Below are 20,894 nucleotides of genomic sequence, written 5' to 3'. Positions count from 1 at the left end.
AGGATGCCAAAGCTTCCTCTGGTAGCCCATGACATGGCAACAATCTTAGCATTAAAGCAAACAAAAAGACAAAGCTCAACAGACCCTGCTGTGAGTGAGCAGCTTCTGCAGAGACAGACAGAGAGTGGGAGGATTTGCACAACTTGGTAAGCCACACTGTGTAGAAAGCTAGACAGTGGCTTATAAGCCATCCCATCCCTGATGTACCTGACAGACAACTGAGGGGTCCTCCTCCCACCTTGGTTATCCCACAGGTATTCCAGGAGACACCGCGGGAGCACTTGAGGTTCCTCTGCTGCCACCATCACTTCACAGCAGTGCTGGAAAGGCGGGGGGATGCAGGACCTTGTTCCCTGCCACTGCTGACAGCTCACAGAGGGGTGGGTGAGCAGAATGTGCCCCCACATCAGGTGACCGGGGTTGCCAAGGTGTCGACTTGACCACCTCTAGTGAAGGCTGAGCAGAGCGCAGGTTACCGCCATGCTGCCATGGCTGGCTGCCCTCTCAGCGGCTGGCTGTGGTGGCACCAGATGGGGAAGTGGAACTTGGTTCTGCTTGGCTTACTTCAGAGTAGGCTGAGCAGATTATGGCTCACTCCACCCCATCCTTTTGGGGAGCCTGTAACAGCTGTCCTGGAGTGCCACTTGGGCACTTCGTTGGAGGCTCTCATTGATGCACATCCAAAGCAGAGTGGCAACCATTTTTGCCACTGTAGTTCAGCATGTCCTGTGAACCCAGTCAGTGAATGAGAGGTGCTGAGTGCCACACTTTGGATGACTTGGAGCTGCCTGTGGCCCTTGGCCCTCACAGCGAAGAATGTTGATGGAAGTGTTCTTCAGCTTGTGAGAAGGAGCAAGCTTTTAAACCTGGGCCAGTCTAGACATGTAGACAGTGACTTTGGTGAGACTTGACTTAGTTAAATCCATTGGCTTAAGGTTGCAGATCAGGTTGTAAAGACTAAGATGAGAACCTTTGGGAAAACAGTTTTCGGTGGCTGAAGTTATGCAAGCTGTTGACATCCATGAGGCTTTTCTTTCAAGCTCTCCCTCACTCCAGTGACTTCACTGACTATAATAGCTGTCATGCATTTCTTGATAAACAAATGAAGAAAAAAGAGAGTGTTAAATAGACTGCAGGGGGTCCCAGCTTAACTTGAATCATACTTTCACAAACAGATGTGAGTAGTGGGAAGTGTGATTTTCTTTCTCTTTACCATGTGGCTTTCTGTATGGAATGCCTGAGCTGTTTTTCATCCCGCAGATGGAGTCCATTGCCTCACGTGTGCAATAATGCTGCTTAACACTGACCTCCATGGCCATGTAAGTATGCGGCAAACTTGCTGTTTTCATAGAGATTCTTTCAATTCCATTTGTTGCTCTTCAGAGCTGCTCACCACCTGACATTATTGCAGCCTTCTAGAAGCTAAAAAGGGCCAGGTGACCTAAGTAGAGGTGGGAGGGTGGTTGAAGAGTTTGTGGGACAGGCATGGATTCAACACCACAATTGTAGCCCAGTGCGCAGGAAATCAGGGGCAACCCTGGAAGCAAGCATGGCAAGGAAACAGCATATAACAGGTTGCTGGACAGCCATGCAAGTGTATAGGATCAAACTTCAGCAGCAGTTTGCCCAGATTAAGAGATTGTTGGAGTCCCTAAGAGCTGTGTGACAGCCTTCCTCAACCTGGTGCTGCCCAGATGTTTTGAACTTTAACTCCCATCAATCCCAGCAATCATGGGCAGTGGTTAGGAATTCTGAGAGCTGTAATCCAAAATATCTGTGGCAAAAAGAGGATTAGAATTGGATCATATGACTTCTTTGCTTAGGCTGACATTGGTCTGTTTCACATCCTAAAGTTTCTGCAGTTCCCTTTTCTAGACAGTGGAACCTGAATGCCTGGTAGCTCTGTTACACTGCATGCACAGAAGGAAGATATATAGAGACAGTAATTTCACAGGGCTGTTGAATTCTTGCCCAAGCTACAAATCACACAGGCATGCATCCCATCCTGCCAAATTCTCACTCAGACCTGTTTTGTTGAGCTTTGCGGTATACAGGAAGTCCCTGGATTATGAATGAGTTCTGTTCCTGAGAAAATGGAAATTTGTCTTTAGGTCAAATTTTGTATATAAGTTGGATCACTTATAGTTGGTCTTCCACATTTGTGGGGGTTAAGGGCACAGGACCCCCCTGAAAGTGGAAAAACTGGAAATATCTCTACCTATCCATCCCCCAAGGTTGGGAGGTCACCAGTGCCTCCAATTTGCAAGAAGATGGATGGGGCAGAAAGGTATGCTTTGGAGAGCTCCCTTTCTATCCTTTTGCTTTCTCTTTCTCTATGGTGATGCTTTGGAGGCCTTCCCTCACTTCCCTTTCACTTCCTCTTTCTCTGTGGTGATGAAGATTTTCCACAGTAATTTTTTTTAATTTACAGGCTTTATGGCAGTTCATTCATAAGTACAGGTTGTACAGGTACAAACCTTCATAAGTTGGGGTCTGCCTGCACTCTTGGAATGATGTCACAAATTTACAGAAGTGTGATTGTAGAAGTTCTGTTGTGACTGAGTTTGGCACCTCCCAAATAGTTACTCTGGGTACTCATGCAAACTTCCTCCCTATGTCGTGATCAGCTTTAAATAATAATGTTTTTTTCTTTTAAAGTATATATTCATATGTCATTAAAAATGTCCAAGGCTATCTCTTCCCTTTGAGTAGTGTCCCACTGATAGAGTTGAAATTAACTAGAGCAAAAATTGCATGCTCTTTGGTTTAATACACTTCACCTTGCTGATTTACACGCAAAGGGTTGCAGGTAAGAAAATGGAGAGTGGCCTTTTCCAACAGGAGTGAAATCCTGCTTTGTTAGGTCTGTAACTTACTATTCCTTCAATCCTAGATCAGTGCTGGCATCATGATAGAGGCTAGGGACCAGATGCTCCTCCTTTTAGGGGGAAAATTGTTTACATATAGTCTGAGTACAGAGTAGTAATTTTACCTGTTGCCTTATTGCAGTGTGGGCTAATGTATGAGCACTAGGTGGCAGAGAAGAGATAAGCAATGTTTTCTTCAGTGCTCCTGACTGATGAGATCAGTGTACAAACTGCTATCTGGGTGTTTGCATGTACCCCAAATGTGACTAAAGGGGGTTATCACTGATCAGAAAGCACAGCACCCCATTAAGCTTTGCGTGATTGGCTCAAGGGGAGGTAGGAGGCCAGGCTGCAATCTTCAGTGTGTTGTTTTATCAGGTTGTAGTTAAGTTCAACTACTTCCCTAATCTCTTGTTTATTTCCACATGTACCAGCAAGGTCCTTCTGATTTTGAGGCAAGGTTTTGCAAACATTGCAAGTATGTTTCCATTTCTCCAAAGTTGTCATTCTCAGTATAGTTTTCCGCCATCTTCTGTTTCCCTCACTGTCCTCTATCTCATTTGCCCATCCTCCCATTTAATTCTGTCGGCTGCGGCAACCCATGTTACTTTTGTCTTTGATGTCATGCTGTACTTCTGATGTGATGGTATCGCAGGTGCTTATAAACCAAGATCACATAGGGTGCCACAGCCAATAGGGTTAAACAGCCATGTGAGCAATGAGGTCGAGGAGACTGAAGGCAGCAAAGAAGAAGGGAGTAAACAGTGCTGAGAAGTAGCTGCTGCTGCTAGGTGAACAAAAAGGCACAGAGGAGCATCAAATCACAAATATTTTTGAAGGTGAGTAATTTTTCATTAATTTGGCTTTGGTGAATGAGCTACTCCTGTAGTTGCTCATGCAAACTGCCTCTGCCTGGTTTTTAGCCATTCTACTTTCCTGCTGCAGCCTCTGTGCCAAATTCTAGGCCTTTTCTGAGGGTCCCCTGGTCCTTCTGGGGAGCCCAGCAGACTTCAAAGGGGAGATGGAGGGCAGAAAATTTTCCCTGTTGTCAGAGTGGATTTTTGCTTGCATAAAACTGGGTACAAACTGTTGAAATTTGAGATGTGTACAGCCGTAATTCAGGTAATGGAGGAAGTCTGATAGATGCATAAATGGAGACTTGAACGCAAACATTTTTAGGTGGCTTTGAAGATGAATTATATATATTTTCTTGCCACCATGTTTTGGTTAAGTGAAAAGAATGCATAGCTCCAATTGCAATGTCATGAAATAAAATTTTTCATCTCTTATGTCTCTTTCTTCCCTTTGGAGTGCTTGTTCTAATGAATTTATTATTATTATCATTTCTTTTTGTATTGCACTGTTTTTCTAGGTGGTAAGTTCAGCATTTATTGCTTGGAATGTAGCCATAGCTTGGAATGCATTTAACCATTATTATCTGTTTCCTAACTATATAACAGTGCTTCAACCTGTAAGCATGTGGCAGGATTTTATTAAAAACCCCCCACCTTTATTTTTGATGTTTATATATTTTATTTATAACATTTGTATACAGCTTTTCCTTTTAAAAAAAAGAAATTGATGCTTTTTATAGGCTATAATGCACCATCAATCGCATGGGATCAATGCTTGAATTACAGGGTAATATTTGTGAAGAAAGTTCATGATTTCCACTTCAATTTTGGAACCAGCTTGGTTAAAGAGGAAGCTTAATTAACTTTAAAATGTTTGCTGTTGATGAAACACTTAATTGTAGTTAAGGCAGGAATGGGGAATTTACTCTGAGGAAAAAGGGAGTTCCTGATTCCATGGGTCACTGTGTCTCTCAACTTCAGTTGAGAGTAGTTCTCACTGGCTGTAAAAGAGTAGTTGAAAAGGAAGCCTTATATAAATGTAAATGAAAAAGCTTCTATTTCCCCCCTTCTTCCTCACACCCCCACATTTTGGTGCTTTTCTTTTTTGGAAAGACAAGTTCTGCATTTTGGTGAGAGTTTGTAACTTTCTTTTCAGCTTGTTGATTTCAGTCACTCTGGGTAAAATGATTTGAGCTTTTGTTTGCAGCAAGTCCTTGCAGCAAGTTTTTGGAATGCCATCCAGTTCCTGAAAGCATTTTGAAAGTCATGATTGAAAAGCCTGTGCAATTGCTAAGATTCATTGCCACCATTATCCTTATAGGAGCACCTACCCACTGTTTTCCTACTTCCTTCCCCAGAGAAGAGCCTGTTTATATGCATTTGTAATTCATAGCTGCATTCATGCAGACATGCTTCCAGAAGAATGTCTCTAATACTGGGACTGCTGCTCACAAGTTAGTTTTTCATTCAAGAGGGGAAATGTTTTTAACATATTTCAACAGAATACTTTTAAATAACAACAGCCTTGGCTTCCGCTGATATTTTGCATTTATATGTCTGTGTCACGTATATTTCAGAACATTGGCAAAAAGATGTCATGCCAAGAATTCATTGCCAACCTTCAGGGCATGAATGAAGGAAAAGATTTCCCAAAGGAACTCTTGAAGGTGAGTTACTAAATTATTGTTCAGAGTTGGGAACGCAACAATTCTAACTCTGCTGGCTAGTCATGGGGTGATGCTCTCAGACTGACCGATCTCCTTGTATTTCTTTGGATTCCTTTGTGCTTGCTTGAATGGTGAACAGCAATATCTATATAGTATCTACCTAAATATTTGCTATTCTTTAATTATAGAAGTTCATATATACTTTCTAATATGGCTTCATGTGGTGCTTCTGTTCATCCCATTCTGCTTGTGGGATTGATTCACTGCTAGTTCACTGGTTCCCAAAGCAATCAGAAATCATGTAGCTGTTTATGCTTTAGGGATGGGCAACATGCAGGCTTCGTCATGCCCTCACATTCGCCCCTGCTGCCTCCCGCCATCCCCAATTTTATTTTTTTAATTAAAGGGTGCTTTATAGAGGCTTTGTAATGCTGAAAGGGCCAAATTCAACTTGCTGTTGATCCTTTGAGCACTTGGTAGCTGTTGCAGAGACTAAAATTTATCCCTTCTAGCTCTATTGAGCACCGTGCAGTGACTTGTTCCTGTCTTTTGGTAACAAACTGCAATACTTGGTCTTGTTCTTTTTCATGTATTTTCCTTCCCAGGGCAGTCTGTGGGAGGTGAAAATTGATCCTGAGCTCCCACATTCCTGCCTTGGATGCAAGCACCTCCTGGTTGATCAAGAAGACTGCGAGATATCTGGATTTGAGGGCAGCCTTCTTGACCAGGGTTGTGGTTCTTTGTGCAGCAGTTGGGAACTGTACATGTGGCTGTGATTTGTGAACAAGGTTCCCCATGGTCATAGGGCATGTGAAGGCAGAGCTGGCTTTGCTGCACAATCATCCTTGCTGGATTGGAGTGAGTGACTGTCTTTTATAATATGGGAAGTCACAAAGCCAGCCAGGCTTTTTACCCAACAGATAAAACTGACTGTTGAATTGAGTATTTATGGTAAATGGGTTTTTCAGAGAGCTTGGAAAGAAGCTGCCTTTGGGCTTTTACATTTGAATGGAAGATATAATTTGAGATCAGGATGTGCTGCATATTACATATTCAACGCCTTTTTCCTCTTGTACTTGTGTGTGTGTGTGTGTGTGTGTGTGTGAATTCACCCAATTTGTTGCAGCAGTTGAATCTGAATAGTTCATGAAGTCTGGGTTTGAGCTGCCAAACATTTTCCATTGTCCACACTAATAGGAGTGTTCCCATTCTTTTGTTTGATTTGTTTGGGTGGGAAGTGCTAGTTAGTACATTTCACTTTCAGTGGAAGAAACTGAAAAAAGCATTACTTTTTGTTGCAATCAACAATGTCGTCTGAAGGCAAAAGGAAATATGTATATTGGTTATGGCATCCTTTTTGATGAGTTCCGTAATGAAATACAATGTGCTGTTGGGAGTCAGAAAGGGCATCCAGTGCATCTTCTAAATTGTGCCTAGGAAATGATCGAAAGGGACAATAAAGTCATTCTGTCTGGGGGACAGTGCAGGAACTGGACTTGGGCTGTCTTATTTATTTATTTACTAGGTTTATATCCTGCTTTTTTTTCTTACAACAAATTCATAGTGGCTTACATCATTCTCTTCCTCTGTCGTGCATGAAGCCCCGACAGAAACAGTGACTCATGAGGAGACCTTGCACTTGACACCCAGCGCCCAAGAGTGGACCCCACAGCCCAACGCAGGGACAGCTGAGCCTGCTGCTGCTTCTTCCTCTGACCCCCAGCACGTTGAGCAAACGCCTGGACCTTTATCAGAGACAGAGAGTCATGAGAAAGAGGAAGCTGCACGTTCTACTCAGAAGGAGGCAGAGCAAACTGCCTCTTCCCCCTCTGATGCTGATCTCCCTGAGCCGGAAGCAGAAGACACAATAGGTGTCGTGGATTTCTCAAAAGCCAAAAACAGACGTATTTTACGCAGATATGAACAGCGGCAAAGTTTATTATGTAAGAGGGAGGAAAGGCGTGACTTGGGAGATTGATCCCACGTGGGCTTGGGAAGAGAAGCCATTAGAAGTTAACATCTGCTTAGCAAGGACCGCTATTAGGGAACTTATCTATAGAGTTGTAAATCTTGTAGACAATTAGCATTAAAGGACTTTAGTTTTATTGCTCTAGTACAGGGGTCTCAAACTCGCGGCCTGCGGGCCAATTGCCGGGAGGGGCGGGGTATGGGGGAGGGGCCCTGTGGCCTTCAAAGTGCTGGCGGCGCCCGGGCCGGCCTCCAGATGAGCAGCCCACCCCCACCGCGGTGGTGGAATACTTGATGTGGCCCAGCCTCACCCAGACTCTACTTCCAGCGGCCCCCAGGTAAGTTGAGTTTGAGACCCCTGCTCTAGAATGTGTGGATTGTTTACATACCGGGCTGCATGCCTCGACATCTTCCTGCTCTCAGTCAAATCCCTACAACAACAGCACTGTGAGGTAGGGTGGGCTGAGAGTCTGTGACTGGCCCAAAGTCACTACATGGCTGAGTGAGGACTAGAACCCGGATTGCCTGATGCCTTGTCCCATGCTCTAAAACACTACACCACACTGACTTATGATGGGAAGGTAACTGAAAGTCGAGGATGTATGAGAAATCAGTGTTATTAACAAATCTAGTCAAACTCTGTTGATTATTAGGGTCTCTTATAGAAGAATTTCAGACATTGAGCCTTGAAGGAACCCTTGCTACTGAGATTTGTCTGCATGTTGTAAAAGATTCTGGGACATGAGTCACATAGTGTACTGGATGGAGTCTAACAGTTGTCCCATGTGAATTGTGGCTACATTAGGTTCAGTAGGAATTTTTCCAATGATTTCCACCAAATGCTTCAGAAACAATTGGACACAGTATAAAAAGAATTTACCCTATGATTGTAAGAACTTCCTTAGCAGATCAGACCAAATGTTAATCTGTTCTTTTTCCAAGCAGTGGCCATCCTGAATCAGGAATAACGACTCACCCTCATGCTGAGTTTTATTCTACTTCTGCACATGGAGGATTCACTTGGCCATCATGGCTAATAGTTTCTGATAAACCTAATCATTCCCAATAATTGGTATCTGGAGGTTGAACTACAGCATGTAGTTGGGCAGTATGGGGTTGTATTCTAACAACATCTGGAAAATAAGTTTGGGAAGGCTGCTGTCTGAGTTAAGCCATCTTAACCAGTGGCTATTTTCAACACTTCCAAGCAATTCCACTGTTTAAAAAGTAAACTCTTTTCCTCTCCATTCTGAGTAAATTGCAGTTCTGATCTTTGGTTTTTAGTATTTTTCTCTCTGTATAGCCCTCATATGGTAGACTTCTCTCATGCCCCTTATGGTCATCTTTCTTTCCTCTGCCCCCAACAAAAATCCTCTGATGAATGCTTCTTAACCTGTGGATTTTGTGGCCATACCAAGGCTAAATGGGGAATATGACTTGCTTAAAGCATTTAGTTATACATTCGGTTGTATAAACACCTCAACTAGTACTTTTTCTTTAGAGTTGTGCTTGTTGGTAGAGGTAGAATATCTTCTGCCAAGCCTCAGCAGATCCAAAGTAATTTCCTGTGGAGATACTTTGGGGGGCACAAGGCACATTCTTCAACAAATTTTACTCACTTGGTCTCCTTCTGTCCCCTACCTTGGAGCTGCATCTCTCTTGGTTTCTGGTCTAGACAAGGATGTGGGAACTTTTCAAGCATGTGTTTTTAAGGATATTGGTTCTGGTTGTTTGTGACAGAACAAGCTTTGCTTGACGTTGACAAATCAGCTCATTTATAGCACTGTCTTGGAGAGGTGCAGTGGAATGGCCTCAGACTTTCTAATTACAGGCTCTTATTGACTCAATCGATCTTTAGTGGTGTATTTAAGCAGCCCACTTAGCGTAACAAAGGCAGCTTCCTCTTCATTCCTCTCTCCCAGGAGTGTTTAGTAGATTGCACTTTTCATGGTCATGTTCCAGACATACTGTTGTCCTCCCAGTTGCTCCAAATGGATTGGCCGGTATTCTCCATGTGCCCCACCCCCGGATATGGGGCAGCTGAAAAGTGAAGATTAAATATCCATTTGGCTAGCCTTTCTTGCTTCAGTGATCATGAGATGAAGATGTTCTGTCCTGTTGAATTGGTTCAGCAGTTGCCTTTATTTTTCAATGTGCCCTGACTGTCTTCTGAAAGGAGATGGGAAGGGTAGCATCATACCTTTTCTCTTTCTTCCAAGACCTGCACCACTTCTGCTGCTGCTTTGGGTCACCTGGGTAAATGAGAAGGACTTTTGAAATATTGCACAGGGGACAAATCTCAACCTCGCAGTCTCAGGTGTATGCATGCACCCTGCATATCAAGAAACCAGCACTCTTCTCCTGTGATCGTTGCGGCATGAGGACGGTTGCAGTAGGGCAGCTCTGGGAGGTGTGTGAGAAGCTGCCACTGCATCTTGGTTTCCAGGCTGGTGAAATTGAGGCAGAGGAAGCAGTGGAAGCTACAGTTCTTCATGTACTCTCTAGATTGGTGATGTAGTGGAGCCAGGGCTCTCGAGTCAAACTAATGGGGATGATGACATCATAAACCACCCCCTCAGGGTTCCCTGGGAGCCGAGCTACAGTCCTCACAGTAAGGACTGCAAGAGGGCGGGCAATGGATCCCAGTAACTCTGTATTGCCTCAGCAACTCAGGGATACGCTATGGTTGTCATAATGCTAACTGTCTGCAGGCAGCTTGGTCTTAGATTTACAAAGGACCTGCTTCTGGTGGAGATAAAAACTGTTTGAGTTGACTTGAAGATAGAATGCTTTCCCTGGTGGTTTCTGGTCCTGGGAAAAGAAACTCCTGGAAAATCTTGAGCTGATGGTCTTATGCTGTTTGGAGACATGTTGTTGTTTCCCTTCTACCCTTTCTTTCCCTTTCTCATGCAATTTCAGCTCTCTCCACTCAAATTCCAGCATGCTAACCACCACACTGCGCTTTGACAGTTACTATTCAGTGACTGTCAGCTGATCCTAATAAATCTGGTATTTTGCTGCATGCTGCTATTCCTTGTGGGAGGTTTATACAGACAGGCCTCCTTTGGGGTGAGGGCTAAGCAGGTTGCCCTGATGGATTTCTGAACCCCTGCATGACTGGACTTCTCACATTTCTCACAGTTGTGCAGGGAGAAGCAGTTACACTGCACCTAAAGCCCAGAAAGGATGGCTAGAACTGTCCCTGCTTGTCTGACATTTATCTGATGCTGTAATAGGAAGCTCTCATTCTTGTTTAGATGCCTAAAGCTGTAGTGAGAGAATTCCACACTGTGTGGAGATGATACAGCAAATTGTTACCTTAATGGATTTTGCTGTGACATGGTGTGTTGTGGCCAGCCACTGAAATAGCTTTAAAAGGGGATTAGGGACATTTATGGAAGATACAGGCTGTCAGTGACTCCTAGTCCTGATGGCTATCCACTTCCTTCAGGATGGCATGCCTCTAAATGCCAGTTACTGGGGAGCAACAGTAGGAAAGGGCCTTTACCTTTATATCCACCTTATGGCCTTTCCAAGATGTGTTGGGCAGTCACAGTGAGAAACAGCATGCTGGCCCAGATAAGCCCATCTGTCTGATCCAGGAAGGATGCTCTTACGTTCACATGAAGCATGTCAGCAAACGATCTGCCCTCACTGGAAAACAGATGTATGTATTGTGTTTCATTAACTGTATTTGCTTAAAGTTTCAGTGATGCAGATGTGTGAATCAGGGCTTTCCAAAAAAGAGTGGTGGGTGGTGGCCTAGTGAATATTCCATACTCTGTGATGGTGTTCATCTGTCCAAAGTCTGCTTTTCTCAAAGCCTCAGTGTTTCTTATATACTTACCGTAGCATCTGATGGGTCCACTAGGTGGTGCTGTGCCACTTTCATAATAGCCTGGCATTGTGCGGTTCAGCTGTTTTATCACTGGTGGGACCAGAGACACCCACCACCTGTAATTAATAATAAAACAGGAAGTGTAGAATGGATTGTATCTGTGAGTCATCTCTTCCACCCACCCTTGCCCCACTCTCTCTTTTTCCATTTAGGAATTTCCCACTGCATCAGCTAACATTTGAAAGAAATTTACAGTCTAATATCTTGTCTAAGGTTAGCAATAGGTGGCAGTGGTGATGGTAGTACTACCAGTAGTAGCACAGAACTATAAAACTAAGGACTTAAACTGACATTGGCTGAATGCCCATATTTTATGGCAGGGTGGAGGCAGGCACCAAAAGATGTAGGGTGTAGGCCTACAAGACCGAAGGGAAAAAAAGGTGTGAATGTGAATATGCTAATGTGCATATTCTCAAAAGTGTTTGTGTCTCTTTAAAGGACTCTGTCTTCTAAAGATACCCTTATTTGGAAAAAGAGATGTATGGACAACTGTATGGGAGAGGAGGGCATTTGATTTCAGGGAGAAAGATTCAGTAGTGGAACCAGACAGCAAGAGATGCAACACATGTGGGCAAAAAGCCAGCTAATCCGTGAGATTAGATGCAGCAGATATCATCAGGGTCCCTGGACCTTTATTTCAGCAAGTGCCTGGGAACAGCAGGGTGGTGGGGCAGAAGGCCTTGCAGGCTCCAGCTCTAGTGGGCCATCCCTAACACTGCCTCTGATTCATGGCTTTTGGAAGTGAATAGAAGAAGCCTCTCCTAACATTAGTTAGGAATAAAGGCTCCTGGTAAAGTTGATGTAATTTATTTGTCAGATTTGAGTCCTGCTTTTTGTTCATGTAGTCTTCAACATTGCAGTAACGCGCACACACACACACACCAGAGATTGAGAGAGAGAGAGAGAGAGAGAGCCTAGTAGCCTAGCAGATGGATGAAGGCTGAGTGTTTTTCCCTTATGCAGTGCTATTCTGAATGTGTTAGATGCTTTGAGTGTGGCGAGTCTCAGGGTGGAAAAGTTCCTGGAGGTCAGATCTACACTGCTCTGAGTTACTTGGAGTGATGGCAAGATGTGAAATTAATAAATCCAGCTCTGAATTTCATAATACTAGGGTTACTAGATTTAAACTGTACATAATGCACATGGTAGGCATGTCATGATTGTTATTGTTTTAATGTATTTTGTATTTTATTTGATGTTGTAAGCCGCCCCGAGGCCTCGGCAAGGGGCGGCATAGAAATGTTTCAATAAAATAAATAAATGAATGAATGAATGAATGAATGAGTGGAGCTGGCTGGAGCCAAGGGTCAGACTAGATGGCTTGGGGAACCCCTTCTGACTCGCTCTGTTTCTGTGTTTTTATAATGCACAGATAGCTGGACAGTCATTCATTCATTCATTCATTCATTTCCATTTCTATTTGCCTTCCCCCCCATGATTTTTAATCTCTCTTTTCTGTACATAACATATTTAAAGCACTGAACTAAAATATAAGATAAAAGCAGTATCAACAAAGTCCTGGAAAGAGCAAACAAAAATCAGTAGCAGGAGAGTCAATAAGACCATTAACACAGTAGGAAAATAACAACTTAAAGTCTGTCTGAATAGCCACTTAACTAAAAGCAGGAAGAAGTGACTTTGTTAAGATTCTTTCAGGGAGACCATCCCTCAACTGTGATATATGGTACCAGAGAAAAGGCCCTGCCTCAGATACACACCAGCCATATTTCCTTGAATGTCAGGTGAGAAGGCAAAACTTGGGTGAATTCATATGGGCAAAGGCAGGCTTAAAGCATCCTTCCCCATTCTGGTGCATGCCAGATGTGACAAAAAACAGCCCCCATAACCCCCTGGGAATTATGGGAATTGAAGTCCAACACATCTGGAAAGCAAAACGTTAGGGAAAACTGCCTTAAGATAATATGATTACTTGTTGTTAAAGGCTTTGAAAGCATCGACTCTTGAAATTGCATTTTAAAATTTTATTCATTAACTCTTATTTATTTTACTGGAAACAGCAGGCAGGAGTGGCAATGGGCAATGACATTGGTGCCTGTGTTCTTACGACTTTCCTAGTTTTTTGCAGTACTAACCCACTGACTTGGAAGGAAAGCTCCATTGGCACCAACAGGAATTTCCTTTTCAGGCAGGATAGGAGCTTGGGTTTGTGGGGATGATTGTCGCTACCCAAAGGCACATATCTCTTTGCTTCTGATCAAGGGGTGTGGGTCTGTGCCAATTTAATTAGTAATAAGATTGTTGTTGAAGCCACTTTTTTCCCTGGTTGTTTGGGTCTGTCTTTGTTATACTATTCATAAACTTTTGTGTTCTGAGTTTTTGTTTGATATTTGATTGACTTCTTGTGAGACACTTTGTTTCTCATATTGAGGGAAAAGGGCAGGATAGAAATTATTTTAAAGATACAATTGTGTGTGTGTGTTTCTGTCTGTCTAAAATCTGATCTTGAAAATATTCAGCAGCGCATTCCTTATCAATATCTGAAATAAGACCCCTGTTGTTCCTTCCTCTGTCATTCTGTAATTCCAAACCAATCCTCACTGCCCAATTTCTGTGCTCGCCAAATTAGCTCTTATTAGAACAGTAGAATCTTCAGTGGTTTCAAGATGAGTACAGCTAGTACTTCAGGAAGTTATCCCAAACCATATGCCACTGGCAGCATATGCCTTGCAAGCGTAACGCACATACGGTTGTGGCAAAACCCCCACGGCTTATAATATGTGTAGGTAGGATTTGAATGCTCTACACTTGCATGACATTTTCAAAAACACCACCACCTAAAATCCATAGAGATAAGCAAATGTTGCTTTTGTATGTTTTCAGCCTTACTGATTTTCTTAGGTTTGATAGTTACATGCAAACTAACCTAAGACGGAAAAGATCCATGTCCTTAATTTGCAGGTACTGAAAGTTAACGCATACTGATGCAGATGCTGACAGCAAATGTATTTGTGCGTGTTCACGTTTGTAGTCACAGTGTGTTAATGTAGACGTGCATGCCAAGAAACCTGGCATCAAAGCCATGCATATGTTATATTTGTACATGGCACACAAATAGGTTTTCCTCTCATTCTGGAGACTAGAGCAGGGTTCAAAATCTGAGGACAAGGTTTTACTGCAGCTAAGGTGTGTAAGATTTGGGTTTATATTAGACAATACATTTGGAGGAAAAGGAGGATCTGGTATCTGAAATGAAGGGTGAGAGAAATGAAAGCAGGTTTACCTAACAGACATTGTATACTATAGCATGCTAGTGATCAAGAGGCATAATGATGTAGTTGTAGTGTAGGTGTCGAGTGGGAAAGACCTATATGAGACAGGGAGACTGTGTAGCTTAATCTATGTGTGTGAGAGACAGAGCAACTAACTGTGAGACAGATTATGTATAGCTGACATGCATATGTATAAGCTGGTACAGATGCGACATTGCAGCTCTTCTAGTTACTTTATTAAGTAAAACTGAACTCTCATAATGTTCTTAGTTAAGTGTCCAGGACTGACAGTGGATCTCCTGCTCTTTTGCCATGGCTATTGCTCCATGTTAGTGCTACAAATCCCTGACTCCTGCTTGAAACCAAGGATACGTTGGTGCTGATGTCAATAAACTGCAATCAGAGCAAACCAAGTTCCCTACTTAAACAGGATTTTAAATCAGCATTTGAAGTGAAATAGTAAACTGTGGTTAAGCAAGGAATATGGTTGGCCCTAATTGTGTAATTAATGTTAGCATCAATTTTGGTTAAGTTGGGAATGGAAAATTTGCTTTAGGATGAGTAAGGTGCTAGGAGGAGGCAGTGTATGATTTGGCTGCCTACTCCCAATCTTTTAATGCCATTTAAGAGAACCCTAGTGTTGCACCAGACCAGCACAATTATATGGGCCGCTGTGCGTACGTTGTAGGGGAAAGGCCATTGGAGAGTCAGTCTGATATAAATGCACGTTCATGAAGTTCTTCTTTCCATGTGTGTGTGGGAAATGTGATGGTACCAAGGATGCCCTGACAATAATTTATTATTTGAACCTGAGGTGGGTAGCTTCAGAGGGGGGTAGTTTGAGGCCACATGTGACCTCCTGAACTCTTCTGTGGCCCTTTCCACATTGCTGTGGAAAGATTTGGTGATTTGCCACCATAACTTCGTAGCAAACCATGAGGGAAGCTTGAAAAAGATCAGTTTAGCTTGTTTTCAATCCTGCAGTGTGGAAGGGCCACACCTGAGCACTGGGGCATCAGCATGTGGTCCATGGCCCATGTGCCACCCACTTCTAAACAACACCATCAGTCAACACAACACTTTTGAGTGTCTCATAAGCAAACAAGGCAAGGGCATGTCCCAAAGGTACCAAATACTCTGCATTTTCTCAGTAGGGGAAGAGAAGAAAGGGGAGGGCACAATATGGGACCAGTCAGAACCAGTGCAGATCCATTTTGGTTGGAGAAAGAAATGAAAGCATTAGAGGTGACCAGACATGAGTGTCCTAAGAAGGAATGCCAGGCATAAGGAGAGCTAAACAAAGCCAGCTTGCTGTGGTAGTGGGAGCACCTTTCCTCATCCTGGTGCTGTCCAGATATTTTGCATTCAGCTCCATTGGCTGTGCTGGCTGGTGCTGATGGGAGCTGAAGTCCAGAATACCTGAAAGGTGCTGAGTTGGGTAGAGCTGGCTTATGAATGGCCCAGGGTTAAATCCCTGTTCAGCCATGGAGCTCACTGGGTGACCTTTCACTTGCTCTTATGCAGTCTAACTTACCTCCCAAGGTTGTTGTGAGGATTAAATTACATGAGAGAGAGGAGGCACGAGTTTTATCACTTTAGAATCAACTACATGAACTTTAACGCTATGTAATGGTAGATCAAGAGACTGGTTTAAAAACTAAGTAACTCCTGATACTATGCATGGGTAGAGTAGCTGAGCTGTCCTTCCCAACTTCTGTCCTTTACTTCAGCTAGAGTTGTGTTTGTTGTACTCTGAGCCAGGTTAGTGGGCTTCGCAATCGCAGGAGACAACCACTTCTAGAAACAGTGTCTGTCTCTCTGCCTGGAGCAGTACAGCTTGAAAGAGCAGAAATAAAAAATCAGCTGGCTAGAACATGCTGTTGCGGATAGATTTGACTATCATGTCTCCTCTCAGTGGCTTTCAGCCACTTAACCCTTTCCATTTTGGACTCAGGGACAAGAAGTACCAAAGTTTTAATAGTGAAAAAAAACCCTCACACATGGCACAGTAAATGATGTGCATGTATTGACATGCATTTCCTTCCAGTATTTGCAGATAAGGGACTTGGAGCCTTCTTCAGTTGTCACTTCCAAGAATGTACTGGGAAACCCACAAAACCACATGATTAAAACTTGGTTTATTCACCTGGCTGTTAACTGCTTGTACTTGGTTGTTTTACTGATCTGCATTTATGTCAAATAATTTTCTATTTACTTTGTGCTGTTTCTATTTTTTATTGTGCTTGTCATAGTGTAATTAGGTTATTTTTATCTTACTCACTGTCTTGTTCTCTAAGGTTCACTGCCTTAGACAAATCTTTATAAATAAATCAACTCAGCCTTTTAAGCATGCACAAGCCATTCCCAATTGACATCGCTGTGCATGTATTTTTCCATTTAAACGCCAGCCTTTTTTGTTACCAAAGTTCAAAGCACACAGTCTGCACTGACCTCAGGTGGGGGGGGGGGTGTGTGTGTGTGTGTTCGTTCATTCGTTCATTCCATGTAATGGGTTGCTTTCCTGTTACAGACACATGTGGCATGAACTCATCCTCATCAGTGCTGTTTATATTGCCATACCAGTGTCAAACTCTGCTTTGCTCTTCACAGTGTTGTTCCTTTCAAAAAGTTATATTGTTTCATGGGGCAATTCATCCTGCAACAGTGTGGGGGGGGGATGAATTGCCCCATGAAACAATATAATATAATCCTATAATCCTTATAAACAATATAAACAGTCCTTAAGTAACTTAAGGCTGGGGGTCCCCAGTCTGAGGCAAAGTATTGGCTATGCCTTTTTGTGCCCTGCAGTCTCCCTGCCCCTTCTAAATGGGATTATGATTTATTTTTCTGGAAAGTTGGCATCCTGCAAAGAGAAATTGTGGCTTCTGGGGAATGATGACTAGTCATGCTCACCATGGCAGCCATTTTATGGGAGAACTCATGACACTTTTAAAATGCCAGATGTGCCCACTGACTCAAAAACGCTGGGAACACCTAACCTAAGGTGTGTTCACACATTATATTGAAACTCTGTATAGTGTGCAGTTATTCAAATATTATGCATTGTATGCCTGTTTGAGGGACTGCAGGTGGCGCAGTGGTTTAAACCGCTGTGCTGCTGGGCTGGTTGATCGAAAGGTCGCTGGTTCAAATCTGCACAACAGGGTGAGTTCCTGTTGCTCCGTCCCAGCTCCTGTCAACCTTGCAGTTCGAAAGCATGAAAATGCAAGTAGATAAAAAGGTACCACTTCGGTGGGCAGGTAACAGCGTTCCATGCACTTCGGTGTTTAGTCATGCCGGCCACATGACCACGGAGACTGTCTGCAGACAAACGCTGGCTCCCTCGGCTAGGAAACGGAGATGAGCACCGCCCCCTAGAGTCAGGCGTGATTGGACTTAATGTCAAGGGTTTTACCTTTACCTTTTTATGTCTGTTTGTATAGGGGGTTTCTGGCTGATTGCCCATCAGAGAGTATTCGTTCACCAGGAAGAACATGTGAGAGAGTAGTGTAACCCAGTCTTGCTCCTGTTGTGTATAATCATCTTAATTAACAAACAGAAAGAATTAGACCATTTTTGATCTTGAACAATTTTGTTTAAATTCGAGCAATTGTTCACAAAAATGCTGCTTTCTTCTCCATGCAGAGGTATATTCTAATGTGTTTAATAAGGCTTGTAGAGGATTATCCTCTTGGGGAATGTTACTCGTTTTACCTAAACCATTAACAACATAAAATATATGTGTGTTCTTATCTACTTAACAAAAACATTGCTATGAAACTTTGACAACTAAATAAAAGGCTAATGAAAGATATATTATTTCCCAATATGAAGGTATTTAATAGGAAGGAAAGAAAAAGGAAGCAAGCAATGGGAATAATCATATAGAGTACTTTGGCCACTGAGAGGTATAGAAATATAATGAATAATAATTATTATGTAAGGCCAAATTCTAAATCAAATAAAACAAATAGAAGTGGATGGAGTCCTTTAACTGAGTTGTCCATCAGTGGCAATTGGAATATCTGATCCCAAGTCTTTCACCACTGCTGAACCCTGTGTTTGAAAACAGCATCTGGTTCATACACTGGCTGCAAAGCTGCTTCTGGATGAACGCTATGTGTGAATGTTTAGTTGCAGCTGTCTTCTCTGCTGTATTCCCTTGTTAGTACTTTTTACTCACTATTCGTGTGGTCTTTACATTCTCAAATTTTGTACCCCTTCTCAGAAATGTTGCCGAAAAAGCATCTCAGACTGTCCTACAGCAGCAACTCATGGTTGCTCCAGGCATTTTTCAGAAGGCTGCACATTGCATGATTATAGACAGGCAGCATGTCCATTACTAATTCATGCAGCTTGTACCCCTGTACCCACCATATGTCTGAATAGGCGCATGTACTTTCACCTGCCCTGCACTTTAGTCCCTAAAGTCCGTGGTGTTGAGCAAGAAGACTGCAGGGAACTTAGGTCTGTGTTCTTGTGAATGTGAATACAATTCTTTGTGTAGGGATTGCGCCCTCTGTTCCTATAAAGGAGCCCGCAAGGGTTATGGAAACAGATTGACTCAAATGAAGAGGAGGGGTTAGACTCTGCAATTGAAGTGCCAAGGGCAGATGACTTAGAAAGAAGCCAGGAGGTTGCTAAGGGACAGCCTCAAATACTGTGGGGAAGTTTAATGAGCATGCTAATATGGAGAGATGGGCAGGAGGCCAAGCACCATTAATCCCAGGGTGTGGCATCAGGATAAGAGGGCTGACAAACTGAGAAGTGTCAGACTCTCCAAAACAATTGACTCTCAAGCGAGCAGATCCACCTTGAAGGCATCATTTGCTCATTTCAGATTGGAAGGCAGAAGAGGTGTTCCCTTTACAATCAACCTTGATTGTATCCCCCCACCCCCAGTGATCTAACTTTGCTTATTTCATTTGCTATTGACTAGTGCAATAATTTTCATTTGTACTATAAAGCCAGCCTAGCCTTTAGGTATAAAGCCCAGTCCCCATCTGCTTTGAAGGAGTGGAGAAAGACTAGCCAACATTTTTTGCAGTTTGGAACTGGATTCCTGATGTGTGAAGGCTTCTATTTGCATTCAGCATAAGGAAGTCATGGACACTGGGTGTGTGGGGTGTGTGTGTATCCACCCATCTCACCTATATGTTCCTGTACCTGATTCAGGCATTTTGCCTGTTCAGGGCTTAGGTGCAGTCTTTCAAGTCAGGTAAGGCTGCATGTGTGATCCTGAACTAGAGAGGAATCTAGTGCTGCTGTACAAATTAGGTATGAACATGTGTAGATAGATCTTCACCATATTTTTAATTATTATGGCTGTGCTCATTAATTTACAAGTGAATAATACAGGAGAAATACTTTAACTCTACATTGTTTCTTAAATAGACAACATTTTTCTGTTTTAGAAAATGGTACTTGATCTTTCACTTATTTAATAAATAGGTTTTACCTGTGCCATATCCTATCTCTGGTGGCCTAGAATAATAAGCAGAATATAATTTACACACCCAGGACAGCATTGATAATGCATTTAATTGCAAAACAGGGAATTCTATTTACTTCTCTCTATGTATGTGCAGACATGAAAGAACAGCAAAATTACACTTGTAAATCAAGTTCTTAGAATTTTCCAGAAGAAAGCATTAGAACACCAAGAACTGAATATTGCTGAGAACTAGTTTAGGGCTCAGGTAGCTAGTTGGCATACAATGGAAGCAAAAGGTCTCTGGTGTACTTTTAAAAAATTCATACAGCAATTTCTGATATATCTGTAGTTTGAAAACTTCCCATTCTAATTTTTTACTTTATTGGCAGCATATGAACACTTCTTTTTCTACTTAAAGGTTGCCTGTTTAAAAAAAAATCTTGACTTCATTTTGTTACATACACACACACACACACATCTCTATCTGATATACTTAACCATCTAGCATTAATATTGCATACATTAATCAGCATAGCAGAAAAAATGTTTTAAAATGTGAATTGGAGCTGAATTTTTTCAGATGTGATGAAACATTTGCAAAACTTTTACTGGCTCAAAATGGAACCAATTCAAAAAACATGGTGAGCATGAATTAGAATCAGACTGGAACGTTTAATGATATGGTTCCCCATAGTTCACAGATCTTCTTCCAAATCCCTGGAGTTTTGGAGTCTGCAGACTTAATGTCTGACTTTGAAATTTTGCACTCAAAATATACAGAAGGTGAAGTGCACTGGGATCAAATATTTTCATTGTAAACCCTTGATGTTTTTTCATCATTTAAATAATAAACCCATCATTTGGAGCAAAGTCCTTTCCCAATTCATTGTTAAGTCTACAGAAGCACAGAGACAATAGGAAATGTCAGTTACCAAATGTTTCTGTGATTCCCTCTGACTCTGAAATGTCCTTA

General features: G+C 42.5%; 1 protein-coding gene across 6 annotated transcripts in view; it reads left to right on the top strand.

Annotated features, from left to right (window-relative positions):
• The window catches only part of PSD3 (pleckstrin and Sec7 domain containing 3), a 164,451-nt gene that overhangs the window by 75,395 nt on the left and 68,162 nt on the right, over nucleotides 1–20,894 (top strand). For all 6 annotated transcript variants that reach the window (XM_044443896.1, XM_044443895.1, XM_044443894.1 and 3 more), the window contains 2 exons: nucleotides 1,261–1,319; nucleotides 5,299–5,388. In XM_044443896.1, coding sequence (XP_044299831.1) covers nucleotides 1,261–1,319; nucleotides 5,299–5,388 — 149 coding nt within the window. The remainder of the gene's footprint in view (nucleotides 1–1,260; nucleotides 1,320–5,298; nucleotides 5,389–20,894) is intronic.

Source organism: Varanus komodoensis, unplaced genomic scaffold (assembly GCF_004798865.1).
Source record: "Varanus komodoensis strain SLA01 unplaced genomic scaffold, ASM479886v1 scaffold43, whole genome shotgun sequence".
Lineage (NCBI taxonomy): Eukaryota > Metazoa > Chordata > Lepidosauria > Squamata > Varanidae > Varanus > Varanus komodoensis.
The sequence above is the reverse complement of the archived record's forward strand: the minus strand, read 5'-3'. Positions and strand labels throughout refer to the sequence as shown.